This window comes from Equus przewalskii, chromosome 31 (assembly GCF_037783145.1).
Source record: "Equus przewalskii isolate Varuska chromosome 31, EquPr2, whole genome shotgun sequence".
Lineage (NCBI taxonomy): Eukaryota > Metazoa > Chordata > Mammalia > Perissodactyla > Equidae > Equus > Equus przewalskii.
Genome location: NC_091861.1, coordinates 27,451,687 through 27,471,323, shown reverse-complemented (window position 1 = coordinate 27,471,323; position 19,637 = coordinate 27,451,687). Strand labels below are relative to the sequence as shown.

Sequence of the window (19,637 nt, the reverse complement as noted above, 5' to 3'; positions counted from 1 at the left end):
AGAATAAGTCAGAGCAAAACCATTCTTCACTTACCCTGGAAAAGGAAAAGACGTATTTTACCTCCTAGGTTCAGAGGGCAAAGGCCTTCAAAAGTGTGTTAAGGGGTGTCACACGTGAGTCATGTTTTCGAGGTCATTTAACGCATGACCTGACTCTGTAAGACAGGGGATACCGTGCACAGACAGGTACACAGGGGGCGTGGGGACTCCGGGCGCTCTACCCCCGCTACAGCGAGGAAATGACATCTGCAGACTTTCCACGAGATCTGAGAGCGATCTGTGGGCCCCGCTGGGCAAGCACAAGTATTGGAGTCAGCAGAGACCCTAATTGCTCTGAGCTAACAGGTGTGTCACAGCCTCTACGCAGACAAACTGAGGAATCTGCTTCCACGGATTATGCAGCAGGGGCTGGTGCCGGGCATCGGAGGGGAGGAGGGTGGGCTGCGTGTGGGGAAAGCCCACCCAGGTATTCCCAAGTGGGGAGGACCACACGGAGCCACACCCCCAAGTGCCAGATTCTAGCCCCCTCCAGGTACAGCCTGGCTCTACAAATTAAGGCTTAGATGCTCCGGAGTATAGGCCTCTGCAACCGGTCACAAACCCCACATCCCTTTCTGATGCAAACTTACTGAACAGTTCTGTACATTCCTACAATGTCCTCCTCTAATTAAAGAAAGAAAGAATTTGCATATCCCTGGGCCAACTGAAGATGATACATTTTTTGTTTTAATAACAGCATGACCACACAGCACATTAAATGAGACTAACACTCACATAAATGTAAAGATCTTAACAATTGTCTGACTCATGGTAAAAACTCAATCAGTGGCAGCTATTATTATCATCTATTGTCCAAACTCTGCAGGCCAGGAAAAATGAAGTATTTTCTGTTGACCTTGAATCATCCCTAAACCCTCAGCTATTATGTCACTCCACGCCCTGGGGGTAGATTAGTTCCTGAGGTTTTTTTCCACGTCTGTTTTTTTGTTTTTTGAGGAAGATCATCCCTGAGCTAGCTGCTGCCCATCCTCCTCTTTTTGCTGAGGAAGACTGGCCCTGAGCTAACATCCGTGCCCATCTTCCTCTACTTTATATGTGGGATGCCTACGACAGCATGGTTTGCTAAGAGGTGCCATGTCCGCACCCGGGACCTGAACTGGCAAACCCCAGGCCACCAAAGCAGAACCAGCGAACTTAACCACTGCGCCACCAGGCCAGCCCCTCCATGTCGTTTTTTTTCCTCCCATCTTTCTCATTCATGCTCCCCAACCACAAACTGACTCAAGTGCCTTGGTTAATTTTGCTGAGACCAACAGATTATTTGACTAAGTGGTTTGGTTTGTTAAAAAATTAGTTAGTGGGGCTGGCCTGGTGGTATAGTGGTTAAGTTTGCACACTCTGCTTCCGTGGCCCAGGGTTTGCAGGTTCGGATCCCAGGCATGGACCCACACTCTTCATCAGCCATGCTGTGGCGGTGACCCACATACAAAACAGAGGAAGACTGGCACAGATGTTAGCTCAGGGACAATCTTACTCACACACACACACACAAAAACCCCAAAAAACTAGTCAGCAAACTTTTACTATTCCATTAACTCAGTGTCTCTATGGGCCACTGCAAACAACCCTAAGCACGGGAAGGGATGGCTGGACATGTCACCTGGAAAGAACACGTTATGGACAGCAACGGTTCAAGCCTTTTACTCTCACCCTGTAACCAAAAGGAGCCCCTACAGTGTGCTCACTTCACAGGGATGCCCTAAGGATCAAACTAGAAAATGGCCTGAAAGCACCCAGTCCTAACAGCAGGCAAACGGTGAGCACCCAGGGAAGGTTCCTTCTCCTCCCCTTCACCATCTGCCTGGAGCAGAGCAAGGAAAAGGCAAGTGTCTTCCTCCTCTCATTGTTCCTATTCAGACACCTGACAATGGCCAAGCCAGTTAAACATGGGTTTCTTGGGTGTGGTTGGCTATTCCCATGCGCTCCCCATGGTTCTGGCAGATAACAAATAGATTAATAGGAATAGGAAGCTTATCGGGTATGTGAACAAGCAAACCCAGTGTGAAGCTATGATCATCACTACTAACACTCCTACCAAATATCCTGGCTTCCCGGGGAGGATGTGTTTGCACGGACTACGAGTGCCTGGCTACGCCGGAGCCAAGCTTCAGGAAGTCAGCGTCTAAACTGAGCCTGCAGTTTGCAAGTGCACACTCACTGAATGAAGCAATTTTCATACTTAATAAAAGAATAATGAGTGCATAGCAGTTTCAGGGGGTCTGGTATACTTTCATTGATGTTCCTGTAAAGAACAGATGCTGAAGAATACACATCTCTGAAGTCAGGGGGCATTTTCACTGCCCACCAAAGAACTTGCCATAGCACAGACAGGTACCAACTGAGAAGAGCCGGTTCACCCAGTGGATGGTGAATAAGATAATGGACACATGTATAAGCAAGAAGATTAGAATAATATACATTGTCAACATGACAGACCAGACCAGAGGCTTCTCTTTCAGGTCTGCCTGGAAGAAATCATAGAAACAGATATTTGACACCCAAAGAGACTTGAGAGACCATCAAGTCAAACCTGCCGATTGCGGAATTCCCTGCAAATTCACAAAAATGGGAGAAGACTTCCCCGTCCACCTCGGCCGGAAGAAAAGCCAGCGTTCTCATTTCCTTGTAAACCTTTGTAAGGTAGATTTCTTTTATTCAGATATCTTTTTGATGAGTAGGCGACATGGTACTAGATGTTTTAGTTTGCCTTCGGATAGAAACTTTTCTCCCCTCTTGATGAGAAATCACTTTAAAGTTTGTTTCTGCTTATCTCCTTCCGGGAGGAGACACTTTGCATCCAGAGAAATGAAATGCCAGTGAGTAAAGCACTTATGGTACCCGTAGGATGCACACGAGCAGGCAGGGATGCTGGGACTCGACTCCTGTTCTTGAGCCCCAATTCTCAGGATGGAGGCGAAGGTGGGAAGACACCATGCAGGGCTTTCGCCTCCTCCACACCGACAGAAAGAAGGGCTGGGTAAGTTTACCAAAGACTGTCGCTTAGAACGGGGGCAGAGCCAATTAAGTCTCAGAATGTCGACCTGTACTGGTGGGAGAGGTGAACTAAGGCTTGGGAAAAGGGATCTGGAACGTTAAAGATAGATAAAACTCTGCTCAGAAAGCTTCTGTAATGGACCAGAGGAAAAGGACCAGAGGAAAAGGAAGGCTCACCCCACCCCCAGCCCCCTCACTTGAGAGGATCCCACGCTTAGAAACTGGCTTCAGCATGGCTGAATTCCTTTGGCACAAACTCCCTCAGCCTCTGAGACCTATTTTCCTCAGAAACGCTAGTGATGTGTTTCAGTCAGGATTAATTTAGATTTTTTTAAATTCCTACATGTATCTGAATCATTCATCGAGGGGAAGTTCTTATACATCCATTCCCAGAATCCTCTTAAGACATCTGGTCTCATTAGGAGATCAAATAGATCCTCCAGATTCATTAGCTGTTCAACAAAGTGGGAATTACCTCCTCTCTGTGCTCGTGTCAGTGAAATATTCAAGACACAGATGAGAGAAAAATAACGGAAAGAAAAGTATAATCTTCCTGACTCCCAGGGCAGCTCTTTCAGCAGCCGTGGGGGTGGGGGGTGGGGGTCTTGAATTCGATCCTCATTTCCAAAAACACAAGGAAAAAGCCAAAAGGATAGGTCATTGTGAGAGAGACTTGGAATAAACATGGCATGGTACACCGAATGTAAGCTATGACCTCGGGAAACATTTTTAATACTTTTATAATTAGTGGGCTCATCGATCACCTGGCTACAATCCTGCCTTCTCTTCCTGCCTATTTTCACAAACATAAATAAAAAATAATCCACGCCAAACACGCCCAGTGTCAAGGTGAACACGGGATGTAACTGTGTTTAGCTATTCTAACTGCTGAGCACAACCCGTGTTGTTGACTCTGAACCGGCTTCTCCCCGTGTGCAGAGGGCGAGGCCCGGGGGCACGCTCGGGACCCCCTCTCGAGGCTCAGAAGTGCTGGCTGGTAGATGCACCGTACTGAGTGATACCCCAGTGGCCTCGAAGAATTACTGTAGCTTTCTAAAGTGACTCATTCTCTCCCAGGGGGTTGTGTGAGCTCAGAGAAAACCTGTCTCATTGATTATTAGTGATTTAGTAATTGGAAGGTAGGGCTGGACTGCCGATAACCGGGAGATCTGCTTTAGCTTTGCTGGCAAAGGCCTGTATTTCTGGAGTCAAAGGTCACACTGTCTGTCGGTGTGTGTGTGCTGGGGGGTGGGGAGGGGGCTGCACAGAAATACCTCTTCTCTGAACCTCCATGTACCCTGTCCGGTTCTGCCGTTCAGTAGCTGTGTAATCTTGGGCAGGTCACATTCCCCCTCCTGCCTCAGTTTCTTCATATGAAAAAGGAAGAGCTGGGGTCATATGACCTCCACCCTCTCTTCCAGCTCTGGAAAGTCTGTGGTTTCTAGGCAAGGAGGATTTTTTTGATGTTCCTGTGCTGTTTCTAAAGCTAGTAGCTTCAGAGTATTAATTTCCTCTTTCTCATTCTAATATTTTGAATGAGAACCAGAATATCTTTTTTGCCCCTTGTAAATACGTGGAAAAACAAAACAACCCCCCAAATTTCCTCTGGCCTTCTGTTCCCTTAAATAGTAAACAAATGAAATCCGTATTCTTTTCTACATGGTAGAGAATGTAACGTGTCCTGGGAGAGTGAGCAAGGGGTCATTTGTAAAATTGCCTTATTATCCTATTACCCTCCAGGAGCAAATCTGGGCTTTTTCATCTTGGGGTGGGGGCGGTATGAGCAATCTGCCCTGTAAGCATATCACTTGACGGGTGATTGGCCGTGAAGTTAACAAGAAAAAGGCAAATGTTTAAAGGGGAGCATTCATCTTCCCCAATGATATTTAACAATCACAACTTTTGCAGGAAGACCAAGCCAAGACTGGGCTGTAGGTTCCAGGAATGTCTTGGGGGCCATCGCAGGAGAAGGAGGCCTTTTTCGGGAGTTGTTCTTAGAGGTGGCAGGTCGTCAACGCCCCGTGGATGGTCCACAAACCCTTCCCCAGAGATGTTTCTTGGACTGCTGGTCATGCCTCATTAGCGGGTCATGAAACCAATTTAGTGGGTCATGACCAGAAATTTCAAGAAACATGAAATAAATTAGACTAAAGCAGAATAGAAGAGAAAACATCAGAGTACATGGCACGGAGAAGGTCATGTACTGTCTAGTGAGACTTTGGTTCAGGGGTGTGTGTGTGTGTGTGTGTGATGTGTTTGGAACACTAAGTTTCAGTGTAAAATATATTTCTTACCGAAGGTCCTAGTTAAAAATACGAAAGCTCCTGCCCTGTAGAAATACTCTGCGGTGCATGTGTCTTGAAGGTGCCTTCGAACAACGGCTCTGCTATCTTGACAAAGTAAATTTATGGACAAAAGGAAAAGGAATTCTACCAGAGCTGAACAGTCACCTCACAACTCTATATTTGTTCCATCCCTAAAGTTATTCTGAATCCTACTGTTCATTCTCTGAAAAATACTTAAACTGCATCGCTCCTTCCATGCCAGCCCCAGGTAAACCATGCAGCGGGTCAAGTCTGTCTTTCTGGGGGCACCTCCCTCCCCTTGAAGGTGACCCTGGGGTTTGCATCTTCTTTTCTTGTTCAAAGCAATTCCCATGAAAGACGAATAAATGCATTAAACAAGAGTATAGATGGCGGATAATGCTTTAATATGCCTCGTTCCCAAAAGTATTTATATTTCAGCCAAAGATTAAACCTCATGCCCTATAAAAGAATCTTGTAGAATGTAGCTACAAGGGGAGGAAAGGAGAAAACTGGAGCTTAAGAGTGTTCCCTGAGCGCCATCATGACAGTCCCACCTGTGGTTGTATACGCTCTTCATCAGTGTTTCCTTTTTTACATGTAAATAAGATATTTCATTTCTCTCCTAGGGAATCTGTGAACTACAACTTCAGCTGTCTTTATTTTTTTTAATAGATATTTATGAAACCACCTTACTGTAAAATCTTTGTGAGGAAATATTTCGTCTTACCGCACTTTGTATTCATCTTACACCCAACTCACTGCCTGGTGAATTGTAGGTCCTCAGTCAGTGGCGGTTAATGACCGTTTATCACACAATTATACTGCTCTGTAACATACGTGGAAATACGGTTTCCCTGTGTCTAACTAATGAGAGTACAAGGACATACTTTTTCCTGAATATAAGATAGAATTATGTAAAGCTGCCACACACTTGTTATAAAACAATGACAATTTTAAAGTAGCACCAACCTATTGAGTATGTAATCTATGCCAGGCTCCCAGTACTAGATACATTCCCCACATGGAATCCTTTATTCCTTGCAAAACTTCCTCAATAGAAGTCTTGTTACTCCCTCCATAACCCTCCCATGAACAACATATGTACCATTTTACAGATGAGAAAACAGGCTCAGAGATTCACAACCTGCCCACAGAGACACAGGGGCGAAGACATCACGCAAATTGCATCCGTCTGATGGCAAAGGCCGACCCATCCTCACATGTACATTCTTAACTTTTTAGTTGCATCTAAAATTATCGTTTCCATTTCCATTTTCAAAGACCTTACCTGTTCTCGGAAGGACAAAGCTGTGAATGTAAGAACACCAGGAAAGCCTTGTTTGTTCATTTCCGGTTTTGATTTTTAGGAAAAATGCTCTGATGATCACAGAGGAGTGACACACTCAGAAAATGCCTGGCCTGACTCTGCCAACTCAACACACTCTGCTTGCCCTCCACAGCCTACTATCTCCACCTTCAGTCGTCTTTGCATGGAGCTATAAAGAACCGGAGAGTCAGAGCCAGACGTGCCAGCAGTCTTAGCCGCATGCTGGTGGTATTCTCTGAACTTACTTGATCCGGTCAGATAACTTTTTTATTTCCATGTACAGATCACAGTGTTTAGTGAAGACTGTTATGAAAAGCACTGTTTTCCATTTGCAAATGGCTTCCACATTCCCTGGTCCATCTACACAGACAATTTTTAACAGAAACCCTTTAAATTAAAAGTCTACTTTGTACTGCCTATTTCTCAGAGACTTTAAAATCTCCTCCACTGTCCTAGGTGATCAGAAGCCAGACATTCAGCAGCCACATACAACCCCCCCCACATGCAAGCAAAAGGAGGAGATTGGTTTTGTAACAGCTGTGCTTAGAAATCAAATCCAGGATTCACTTTTGTTTTTAAAACAGAGAATGAAAGCACTGCTGGCCGAACGTGCTTGGGTAGCCACACTTCCATTGCAAACTTCTCTCTAACTTTCCCATATTAATTCAACCTCAAATTTCCGGAAATAAAATAATTATGTAGTTAAACAGAGATCCTTATACAAACAAAAACTGTGTTTACAGTGTCCCAAGCCCTTAAAACCAATGACAGACGCGGCGCATGACAGTAAAACCCAAGCCGGTCCACAGCACTCATATCTGCCCACTCCCCAGGCAACGGCAGTCTACATCCTACTGGGACCTGCTCCGAAAACAAAGGCTTTACCAACCTAATGTCAAGGTAAACAGGCAGTAAATACCTACCTGTTACTAGTAACCAGGGGTATCATTTGCATTCTTTAGGGTCTCAACACAACTAAATGTTGGCATTTTTTCCTTTGAAATGATACCATTATAATACAGCTCTCGGCAATTTTTAAAAAGTTTACCAGGTGCTGTTTCCCACTAACTTAAATTTTCTAGCCATAAACCACCTGAATTAAAGGGACTAAATAATGACATTCTACCATGCCGAAAAAAACTAAGTTTCCTATATTTTACGTTGAATGTGGTCCCCCCAAATTAAGAGCTACATAGAATAACAGCCCCATAAAGTTATGCTGAGGTAGTCTGAAGTCAAGGTCATAAAATTCTTCTACTCTGTAAATCGTACAAAGAAGAAAGTGAGGAAAATGAATTTTCAGCCTCAAGAATACATGATTTAGGGACAGAGTTAGGGCTCTCTGGAAGGGGCATCGGAAGTTCCAATAGCTGATGACATACCTTGAGCTCTCGGAAGAAGATGCTACTCCTGGCCCACTCGACAATGGAGAAGAGGGTCTGATCGGCCATTTTGCACATTAGCCCAAACGTGCTCAGCTTTTCATGCTTGCTGCGGTTGGCTTGCTCTTGCTGCAAATAGGCCATGATTTTGGCCTGGACTTGAGGCTCATCTGGCTCACACTTCAAAAGTTCCAGTATCAGATGAGGGATGCTCGCCGGGGAGCTGGTCTGGTAACCATCCATGTAGGAATAGCCCATTATTGACTCTGGTGAGCTGGTGTAGGGGTCTGGGTACTCGGATTTGATGGCTCGGCTGGGAAAGTGGCTGTAGGTTTGGTAACCTTGCAGGCTGCCATGAGGTGGCATCGTCATGCTAATGGGGGACGTTACAAAGGGACTTCTGTCATAGTCCGTGGGAGGCAAGGCAGCGTGGTTCAGAGGTAGGCCTTTGGAGGCAGAATGGATGTTCTGGATGGCAGAGGAGATGCTCAGCTCAGAGGGCATTGCCTGGATCACCTGAGACATGGCTTCCAGCTTAAGTCCATTCGCTCGAATGAGGGCTTTCTTCTGTTGCTTCAGGGCCCTGTCCCTCTTGTACATTGGCCCAAACTTATTCCTCCCTCCACGCATTCGGTCGGCTCTTACCGCTGTTGAAGGGGAAAAAAAGGAAGTAAGGGTATAAATAAGATGCAAATTGTTAGCATTCTCCAGATCTCCTGATATTTAGCAATGTTGAAAGTTGACCAGAAATCGTATGTGTGTGGCTGTTTTCATTACAATAGCCCTCAAAGATTCCAAAAAAAACCCCCCATGTCCTCTTTATTTATGAACTCTTTCCTCCTAGTGTGTTTGTCATCAAAAAAATATTCTGGATATGTAGGGACATATTAACCCTTTGGTGGACTGAAAAGATTTCATAATTTTTACTACACCCAGGGGATATTTTGTGTTGCTAAGAAAGGATCAGTTTCTGTTATGCCAGTTATGTTGTGATTCTCTTCAGGGAAACTCGAACTGCTGAGACGAAAAAACCAAAAATCAAATAACCCATTTCTGGATTAAATTGTAAATAATCTCCCTTAGAATATCTTCTTCCCTCAAAGCCATTTTGGTCAATTTGCTGCCCATCTATTTAAAAAGATTAAAATCAAATGTTTCCTAGGGCATCCTGATTTGAAAATGTGAAGAATTTTTTTTAATACTTTCGCAAGTTATTTTTATTTGTTCTCAGCTGAATCACTTCAGTCTTGTTTTCATCTAAGCTGGCCTTTCTAGTCTCAAATGTCTGCTCTGCTTAGAAAATTATTTTCAGTTGGAATCGATGAGTATCCATCCGATGACCACCAGTTATTGGTTTTAACTTGAGCAGAACTGGACATAATTAAAGCAAATTCATTTCTGAAGCTGTCAAGACAGTCCACTGTCACAATGCTGTGTGGAGTCTGGGGCCACGTCTAATAAGTTAGTTAGCAGTTTTCTCCAAGCCCTTAGTGGCCAGTGGCAATTAGACAGAAACCAGAGACCACTGACAGCTTGTGACACGTTGAAATTGCTGGAGGTTAAGTTTTTGAGCTTTTTATCTTAGGATTAGTACAGCATTAAAAATTTATTGTGGATGCTAGGTGTCCAGAATACTGCACAAGAAAGCGGTTTTCATCTGGGTGATAACATATTGAATATTCAGTTGTTTCAAATCATGGTTAAGGAAGTATGAATATACACCACAAGTGACTTACAGTGAAGAAAGCATACTTTATAAGGTAAAGAAATTCAACTTTTCCCCTTTGTCAAAAAAACAAATCAAATGACATCAAATGAAATCACAACATTTAATTTTTAACATTTTATCTTTTGAGTCTCATACTGGAGTAAGCATCTCCCACAGTATTTTGCTGTTTGGAAAATAATGTAGTAGAAAAAGAAATTAAGAAGCATCAATTACTTCCTTTCCCGATCTCTTCTTAAAAGCAATACTGACTGAGTCCTCATGATAACCAAAGTGGCTACTTCTATCGGGAAGGAATCTATTAGTAATTCAGGAGATTTATTTGGAACTTTTTGAGTATTTCTATCAAATCTGAGTGTCACATAACAGAAAAGCTCCAAGCAAAAGTAGCCTGTGCCTCATGGATCAAATAAAATGCACTCTTGTATGTGGCACTTATCTGTGATATGTATCCCTTATTATTACTTTATTTGCAGTATATTTAATCTACGGGAAGTCAGTAGGTCACAGGCTGAAAAACAGCAACACACCATAATAGTCCATGGACTCCAAATTATTTACAGCAGTCACATATTAACTTTACTGCCTGCCAATGTGTGCATTGTAAGTACAGGTTCAGGTCTTTCAATATGCAGTTCAATGTGGCTTTTGAGGAGCCACTCTCTTGTTCTTGTCAAAGCATTGCTACTGATTTAATAGTTCATGATTTTCACGTGTCCCCCTTCTCAACTTTTTTCATTTTGCAGACTCAGTCATTATCTTAAAAATAAAAAGAAATGTGCTTTCCCACACTATCAAAAATGATGAGTCTACACGAGAAACTCCTTTTTACAATTAAAGGCTTTAACTCTTGCTCAGGAATCATGAAATTAATAGTAACAGTTACGACAAGCACATCTATTTAAAAAGATTAAAATCAAACTTTTACCAGGGCATCCTGATTTGAAAACACAAAGGATTTTGAAAAATATTTTTGCAAATTATTTCTGTTTGTTCCCAATTGAATGACTTTACTCTCATTGTCGTCTAATCTGGCCTTTTTTAATGTCAAAGGCATCTGCTCCCCAAACTAAAAAAAATGAAGTGGTGGGGAAACTCTGATATTTAATTTTTTTCCCCTAGTCGATTTCACCGGTGTTTAAATGAGTCTCAGACTATTGTGCTGACAAGCCATGAAAAGATCTTACATTATTGTCAACAGTGTTAAAAGACTAGGAAAATAATGTTACCATCTCATAAGCACAATGTTGTTTTAAATCCCATGTCCTTGGAGAGTTTTAACAGGCAATAGTCTTCAGAAGAATCTTACCTTCTAGCTTCATTCCAACACTTAGACATTTTTGAAATCGACAGTAGGGACAACGCTTTCTCTGTGTTTTGTCAATTTGGCAGTTCTGGTTTTCTATACATGTGTACCTTTTATTATTTTGGACTGTTCGCTTAAAAAACCCCTATAAGACAGAGAAAATAGTGAGACATATTATAAATCTAACACCCGTCTCTTCCATTGTTTCATTTTAAGAAAATCACCACTTAAGTCTTTTCATTGCACCACTTGAGCCCTTATGTGGTTCTGTGGTTTGTTTTACATTTTAACAAGATCAACCCTCCCAAACAGTGCCAAGCCATAGTGGAGATTTTTCTGGCATCAGAGTTATATTCCTCAAGAATTACATCAAATCTTGGGGAGATCTGGCTACATATCATTTCATCTCAGCAGTTAGAGAAAAATATATTCCATATTTGACCAGGAATTTTTTTTAAAAGAAATCTGTTTTCCTATTAACCTTCGTGTCCCAGATAAGCGCTGCTGGGGATCTGCATTGCACTGAAGTAGTCTGATACAATTGCAGTGGCAAACTATTGTCAAATACCAGTGGAAAAACTGAATGGCAAAACGCCTCAGATCTTTCACAAATGTCAACACTGCCTAGTTAAAGGCAAAAGGATTTAAAGAGTAAAATGGGAAAATGTTCATGATTCCACTGGAATACATTCAAGTTGGGGAACTCTGCTTAAAAAAAAAAAAAAAAGGTAAAACTAATGGAAAAGACAAGCATGTACAGTAGAGAGCTGAATTTTAGCCCAGAGTGTACGCTTTCCTTATATTTCACCCAAAGGAATTAATCAAAAAGAAAACTTGCAGCTTTATAACGTGACAGCTTTACCAGTGGTATATTCTTCATATTTATCCTGCCGGCCTTACAGTGAAACAATCTTACTTTGTTACAGAGAATGAAGGGATTTTCCTGGCAGTAGTTTAAGTAATTGTGCTGCATTTTCTACTTTAAGAAATATTGAAAAATAGTGAGTATCAAATTTACTGCGACACATAAAAAAGGTCTGAGATAAATCCTTAATGTTATAGTTGATATTATTAGTAAAACTATAGTACATTTTACATATTAAAATTTCTTGCATTTAAATAGGTCATATATTACCTTTATGACAACTACTCTATTGCAAACTAAGATCTGTTTTCTCATTCTTTATGATATAAATTTCAAAAAACCTTAAAAATTATTTTTGGAATAAGTCAGGATGCAATCATGCAGTTGAGAGTTTCGACTTTTATGTCCACGGATAAAAAATGTTTAGACTTGTAGCACAGAATACTCTGAAGTTAAAATGTATTTGGGAAATACTTTGTCATGTTCCCTCTCAAGAACAACGATGCTTTAAATACATATAAGTCAAGCAAAATCAATATTGAGGACTGCTAGCCACAGAAGACTTTCTATAGCTACATGACTTTACTACAAAAAAGTATTTTAAAGCCATGGGACTGGCAGTTTTCTAAACAGCATAAATTTCTTTACCTCCTGAATTAAATCAGACACATATTTCTAAGAGTCATTTCCCTAAGACGAACTCTTCCTCTCATTTTTAATTGACTCTAAAAAAGACAGACTAAATTTAACTTTAAAAAGGAATCCAACGATTCATTTTGGTTCTGAACATCTTATTTCTCAGGCAGCAATGCATGAGCAAACCTTGCAGCTTTCACAGGTGAGGAGACCGTAGTGGTACCCAGACACTTTATCTCCACACACCGGACAGAGCTCCTCCAGGTCCTCATCATAGGAGTAATTCACCATTTTAAACTGAGACACTGAAACAAGAAGAGAAACGCATGCACATCTCCAATTAATTTACCACGTAGGTTTTAGTCCTGCAATGAAAAGCATTTTGGAGACTGGTGGGCAAACATCACCAGGAAAAATATAAAATAAAAATAATTTTTACTCAGGTCTACCAAAGATAGCTATTTTTATACAGTGAAAGTGAAATATCTTTTGGCATCAATGAGCATGCACTTCATATTTTTTTAACTTAAAAAGAATTCCAACTTCTTTTGTTAAAAATTTTTCAAGTGACCGCTGTTGAACCCAATCTCATGATTCTGCAAAGTGCCAATCCCGATAGAAACGCGAAATGCATCAAGTTAACAACTTGAGAGTTTCTTTTAAACCTCCCTAAAGTTAAGTTCCAAGGTGTCACCTTTGCCTCAGGGAGAGAAACAAGCACACACATTATTCTCCCACTCCTGAAGCTAAGTCTGCCGCAAGTATATCTCGCTTAGAAGAATGGCAACACCAATTTGCAAGCACTTGACCCAGAGTCTGCAGCCTCACAGGCCTGCTTCTCAGTCTCAGCCCCACTCGAACAACAGCCTGCGGCTCCCGGCGTTCAGATGTGTTAGATTAATCGAAACATTCAGTTCCGTATTGACAGACTCCTGTTCTGGATACTTTCATCTCCTCAGATTTGAGGATCTCCTGTAAACATAAAAAAGGAAAAAGGGAGGGCGCCGGGACGAAAAGAAAAGAAAAGATGCACACGAGGGTTTGGTTTCGTCGCAAGTCCTGTAATGAACTTCACATGTTTCCCATCATCCTTGCAAAATATAAACACCTCGAGATCGCCCTGTTCGAGTTAAACAGAAATCAGGCCACGCAGCCGCGGCTCACGCCGGCGATCGGGTAACCGCCTTCCTCCGGACGCAGCCCCGTGAAGGCGTCTTCGCTGCTAAAAGATGGGTAAACTACGCGCAGGAGGGGCAGTGGCCAGGAGACCCCGGAGACTACCTGATCGCGTCCCTCGCTGAGGTCTCGGAGCGCGGGCGCCGCGGGTCCCGACGGCCAGGGGCAGGTCGGAGCAGCCCGGCCACCGCCCGCACCCCTCGGGGCGCCTCCCTGTGAAACCCCGGGGCGCACTCGCCTCTGGCCCCTTGCTCAACCTTCGGCTACACACAGGCGCACAAACACCGAGTCCAGTTTGTTTTAAGTTAATCAGTGGCATTTGCAGGGGGCGGGGCGGGGCGGGGGGGGGGGGATGGGCAACCGATGGCCGGGCAGAAGTTTCCTCTGATTTGTTTACCAAAAAGGAAAGAGAGAAATAGCCCCCACCCCATCCCCAAAAATACTCGGCCACTCTATCACCAGAGTGGCCTCCTTGCCAATGACTTGTTCTTTAAAAAAAAAATAATAATAATAAAGTTCTTTTTTCTCGAAGGATTCTGCCGGCCTCTAGAAAGGGCCTTGGGTGGGGGGGGGGGGGGTCACTTGCAGCACTTGGCAGCTGAGGACCGGACACCAACCGGCTGAGTTGAGACGTCTCCTTCCGAGGCACGGAGCCCTGGGCTGAGGCTTGAAGTGGACTGAGTTAGCCAGAGTTTGGGGGGATCCCAGAAAAAGATGTTCCCGCCGAGGCAGGCGCCTGGGCTCCCGAGATAGAAATAACGAGTTGCTGAGCGTAGCCCTGCCAGCGGAGCCCGCTTGAGTCCGGCCCTAAGAGGTCCGCGCTCAGGTTTTGGGGGCTTAGTGGAGGCCGAGGGTTGGAGAAGTTCGTTTATAGTCCCATCTCTCCTAAAACTCCTGACCATGGTCTTGAGGGATGTTTCAGGGAAGGGAAAAAAGTGTACTTTATCTCCTCCTTCCCCAGCAAAGTAAACTCTACCTGCGCACCCAAGGAGCACAGAGAGGCCACCGATTCCAGGGCGCCTCGGTGCCCACCTCGGGGATCCAACCCCGAAGGGACAGGGGGTGGGGACCCTCTTGGAAAGTTCAAAGACAGAGGCCATTAAGCAAGACCAGGGCATCTTTCAGAGTCTCCAAGTGCTGTATCCCAAGCAGGCGGTTGGAAAACTGAATTCGTCGGGGCCAAGAAGTCCCTGTCTTGAGGAAGCAGAGGGAACGGCGGGGCCTTGGGAAGCGAAGGCCGCAGACAGGCACGCGGACAAGTTCCTCCGAGTTGCACGCGCTGCGCTGTCCCGGGACCCAGCAGCGGGTCCCCTTTCTGGGCTCCCCCACGGGCCAGACCACGGCGAGTCCCCGGCTGAGACCAGAGCAAGCATGGGCATGGGGTGCCTGTCCCCAGGGGCTGCTCTCGAGGGGGAGGCCGCGTGCCCTAGAGGGAGCCGCGCCCCGGCGCTTCCCGCGCGGCGGCTTTCGAACAGCCAAGCGAGCGGCGGGCGGCCTCTCCTGAGCCCTGGGCCGGAGGGAAAAGCTAACTTTCCGCTTTGGGACAGTAGGTCGTGCCAGGAACCCCCTCTCGAACTTTACAAAGAAAATATTACAGTGGCATTTCTCTCCCATCTACTGCCCCAAACCCCTTACTCTTGCCTCCCCTACTTCTTGCTGCAGCGTCTCCCTGAGCCTCTTTTCCCCCCTAGTCCCCCAGAAACGCGCGCTCCCGAACGAGAAGCAGTTGGACCTAACAATCGTGCCGGCCTCACGGCCCCCAAAGGACAGTCCCCCTCCGCAGCTGGCGGCCGAGGGTCCCCCGATCCGGCTTCCCCCGCCTTTTCCCCCCCGCCTCCACGTCGCGGGGATCCAGGTGCCCGCGGGAATGCCTCTTTGGGCCAACCCAGTTCCCCCAGCAGCCCAACCTACAAGTTAGTCCCAGGGGCCTCAGCCTCAGGGGACTTCCACAGCCCTTCTTGGAGGCTTGGAGAGACCCCAGAGTCACCGAGGGCTAACCGACTCCACAGGCAGGACGCACGCCTCCCGGCCACCCCTCTTCCCAACGCGGCCGGGCGACGTCGGGCCCCCGGCCTGAGCGCAGCGGGCGCGCCGCCCATCCCGCACCGCCTCGTGCACCAGCCCTGAACTCTGCTCTCAACGGCTCCCGGCCCTTTCAAGTTCGCTCAAGGGGATGGCAGGAAGCGTTCCGGGATCACAGGCCCGCCTGCCCGCACATCCTGCGCTCTGGAAGGGGCTGGAAAGGGCGAGGATGGAAGAGCACCGGTGACTTTTCCTAGCATTGTTCCCTCCCCGGCCCGGAGCAACTGCGATAAACTTCAGAAGGGCTTAATACAGCCAGATCTAAAGGCACTATATTGGAATGCAGCGAAAATACAGCCAGCGGGTTTTGCTTTTTTGTTGTTGTTGTTAGCAATCAAGAGCTGGGAAAACAAATAGGATTTCTATATTCCCAGCTCTTGGAATGATGAAGAGGAATGAAGCTAGACCGCTGCCCCCCGCCCTCCACGCACTCAACAGTCCCCGCGCAGAGGATGGGGTTGGGGTAACTTTAGTTCTTTTCAGTTCTGCCTGCAGTTGTGAAATCGTCCAAATTCGAGCCGGCTCCCGGGGTCCGCCCGCGCTTTGGGGGTGCCCCCATGCATTCTAGCACCGCTAAGACAAGCTTTTCCGGAGTCCCCTTCTCTTTCTGTAGTTGACTTTCCTAGGCAGGGTGTTCTTCCTCGTGCAAGAGCTTGGGTGAAACTTCCCACCGGTTCCAGTGACTGAGAACCTGCGCGGGTTTCCAGTAAGACGCTCCGTTTCTTAGAATGATCTTATTATTCTAAAGTATCTTTAGCCTGAGGCTGCCCTGCTCGGGTTGCCATAGAGCTGGAAGCCTTTCTTTGCTTAATTAGAAGCGGCCAATTAGGCATTGCTTTGAAAACCTCCGCCCCGCATTGTTCAGGAGCCATAAAGTTTTACGCGTGCACCCGGGGCGGGGGCCCGGCGCCCGCGAGCGCCCAGCCCCGCCGCCCCAGCTCCAGCGCCCGCCGGGCGGGGGGCCGGAGCCCGCAGGGCGAGCCGGGGGTTGGGTGGCCCGGAGCCCGAGCGCCGCGCAGCGCCCGCTCACCTTGCATGTTTTCCGGCAGATGCCCCTGTTCCCCATGCGATCGAGCCAGTCCAAGGGCTTCCGTCTCCACTTTGGGCAGCATGACAAGGCGGCCGCGGGCGGGGAGAGGGGGTCCGCGAGCGCCCGGAAGCCCCGCACCTGGACACCGGCAGCGCAGATTCAACTCCGGCGGAAAGGAGGCAGGGGCGACCCGGCTGCCGGCTCACCCGCGGGCTCGCAGGAGCGTGCCTCCGCCTCCTCCGGGGCTGCGCGTCCGGACCCCCGAGCCCCGTCCAGTCTCGCAGCTCCGGAGCCGCCCCCAGCGGCGGGGAGGGGACGGGGGCTACGAGACGCGGCGGAGAGGAGCGGAGACGGCGTCCGGGCGCCCCGGGTCGGCTCGGCCCGGGCGGCGGCGGCAAGGGCGCAGCTGCCCGGCGCGGAGGGTGTACGACCCAGCTCCGGGCGGGCAGCGGAGGCGGCGTGGAGCTGCCGCCGCTCCCGGACGGCCGGGCGACTCCTACCCCTCCGCCCACCCGCCCTCTGGCTCGGGTTCGGCAGGGGTCTCTCTCTCTCCCTCTGTCGCCTCACTTCTCCTCTCCGCCCCTTCGCCTGTCTCCGCTTCCCGCTCGCTCACTGTCACAAGAGTGCGGTGGTGAAGTTCCAGCCTCCTTTACTCCTCTCGCGGGGCCCAGAGCAGCCCTTTCCAGCCCCTAGGGCGGCCGCGCCGGGAGGAAGGGGGGAAGACGACGAGAAGGGAGGTAAGTAGGGCCGGGGGCAGGGGCAAGGCTGGGATGAGGGGTGATGACAGTGAATGGGGACGCGGGTTCCGGACTCGGGTCGGACACCAGCCGTCAGCCAATGAGCAGGAGGCGCATGCTCCAGTCCCCTCGCCTGCCCCAGCCCCTCCACCCCGCCTTCACCCCCTCCCACCCCACCCTGGCCCGGGGCGGGGGATGTGAATGCTGCCGGGTCTTACAGCTGGTGAGAAGCGACCTCTGTCTGAGCGCCGCGGCGAAGGATGAAAGGCTAGGGCGGCGATTTCCCTGAGCTGAGGGGAAGCCAGGCGAAGGGATGAGGGTGTGAGTGGGGGTGAGTGTGTGCTCCCGCGTGCGTGTCGGGTGAGGAGCCGGAGGGGGAGTGTTTAACTACCTAAAGGAGAAAAGAGACGTTGAATTCAGTTGACTGCTTTGGAGAAAAGCAGAGCTGGTCGGGCCTCCAGGGTCTGCGCCTTCATTTTCCCTGAGCGCTCAGTCTGCGCAGAGGCCCCACCGTGGGCCCCGGGCACCCTGAAGCGGCCGAACGTCCCGGCTTACCGAGGGGACAGCCATGCCGCAGAGAGTTCACTCACTTGCCGAATATTTGAGGAAGAGTAACCCCTGTTTTTGCACTCTTCTCCAGTTCCTTAACTTATTTATAAACCCCTCCTTCCCTCCGACTGGAGGCTAAGATTCTCTTGGCGGCAGACTTCCTAAATTTTAGTGAACGTGCTTCCATGCAGAATGCAAAGATCCGTCCGCTTTCTTTTTTTCCTTCTGGTGTCTCTTTGGTGAGACGATCCACATGAGGCCCAGAGGCCCAGCACTTTAAAAAAGTTTTAAAGAACCATCTGTTATGCAAGCGCTTCTGCCACCAGCGCAGCCACATCGTCAAAGTTTTCAGATCTTATCCCAAGATGAAAAACATTTTTTTTCCAGCCTCCTGACGGCATGAGAAATGCCTCATATTCAGCGTCTGCTGTGAGACCGGGGTAATTATGAGAGTCCACCCACAAGGGGGTGAATTTGAATCTCAAAAGATCTGAATTTATTCTATTTGAATGGCACAGAGATCACACATTCAAACTGCCCAGTCCAGTATTTGACCAATTGAAAAATACTCCCGTCATGGCCATGCAAAAATCTACACTTTTATATGAAATGAGAGGTTCACACCCACCCACGCCTGGCCATTCAGATACTGTTGGCTCTCTCCACTGATTAGTCATTTTGCTCTTCAATAGATGCTCAGAATCTAAATTATTTACATTTCAGTTTTAGTAGCATCTTCAGGTTTCATGAAAACATTTAAACTTGGGAGGGGGACTGTCCATCCATTAGTTTGTAAGGGAGAGTGGGCTTCAGTTGCCAAAATTAGTGACACTTAAAGATGCTCAGGTTTTCCCGATAGTATCAAGTCACACTGCCAATCCATTTTCAGTATTACTAGTTGTTTTAAAGATGGTTGTGATTGAAGAGTCTATATAACTACACAGTTCAGAAAGGGAGGCACGTTTGACAGCTCAGGACAGCACTCACAGGAGAGCTGAAAGAAGAAAGAGTTTCCAGCACGAACAAGTAATTGTAGTGTGGCAGAAATCCCTGCCTGGACTCGAGGCTGAGCCTGACCTAGCCAGGCAAACTTTGTGATCCCGTTCAAAACCCAGCTTCAGCCCCAGAAGGGACTTGCTGAGGTCACACGAGCGTCTCTTCAGTCCAGACCAGTCTGCCCTCCCACTCCACCCTCTAAAGAGCGGCAGTGATGGTGACCAAGGGCCAGCTGGCATTCATTCATCTCCTCACAAACCGGGAGGGGCGGTGTATGTAGAGGAATAGGGCTGGGGACAAGGTTTTAAAATCCGCCCTTCAAACAAGCCACAGTTGGACCACAAAGGAAAGGAAGGAGGCTTTTCGCCCTGCTTTGAAGCTCTGGTCCAGGCTGACCGCTCGGCTTAGTTAGCAGCGAAACCAAGGCGCACCGAAAGAGCGCGGAGAGAAGACATCCTTTTCCGA

General features: G+C 47.3%; 1 protein-coding gene across 7 annotated transcripts in view; it reads right to left on the bottom strand.

Annotated features, from left to right (window-relative positions):
• NR5A2 (nuclear receptor subfamily 5 group A member 2) overlaps window positions 1-19,637 on the bottom strand; it is a 131,783-nt gene that overhangs the window by 103,317 nt on the left and 8,829 nt on the right. For 4 of the 7 annotated variants that reach the window (XM_008539655.2, XM_070602013.1, XM_008539657.2 and 1 more), the window contains exons 2-4: window positions 12,789-12,907; window positions 11,105-11,246; window positions 8,070-8,716 (exon numbers count right to left, since the gene is read on the bottom strand). In XM_008539655.2, the coding sequence (XP_008537877.2) occupies window positions 8,070-8,716; window positions 11,105-11,246; window positions 12,789-12,907 (908 nt within the window). Of the gene's footprint in view, window positions 1-8,069; window positions 8,717-11,104; window positions 11,247-12,788; window positions 12,908-13,883; window positions 14,525-15,689; window positions 15,915-16,890; window positions 17,871-19,637 lie in introns of those variants that run through there. The other 3 variants (XM_070602009.1, XM_070602012.1, XM_008539662.2) reach the window with 3 other exon arrangements.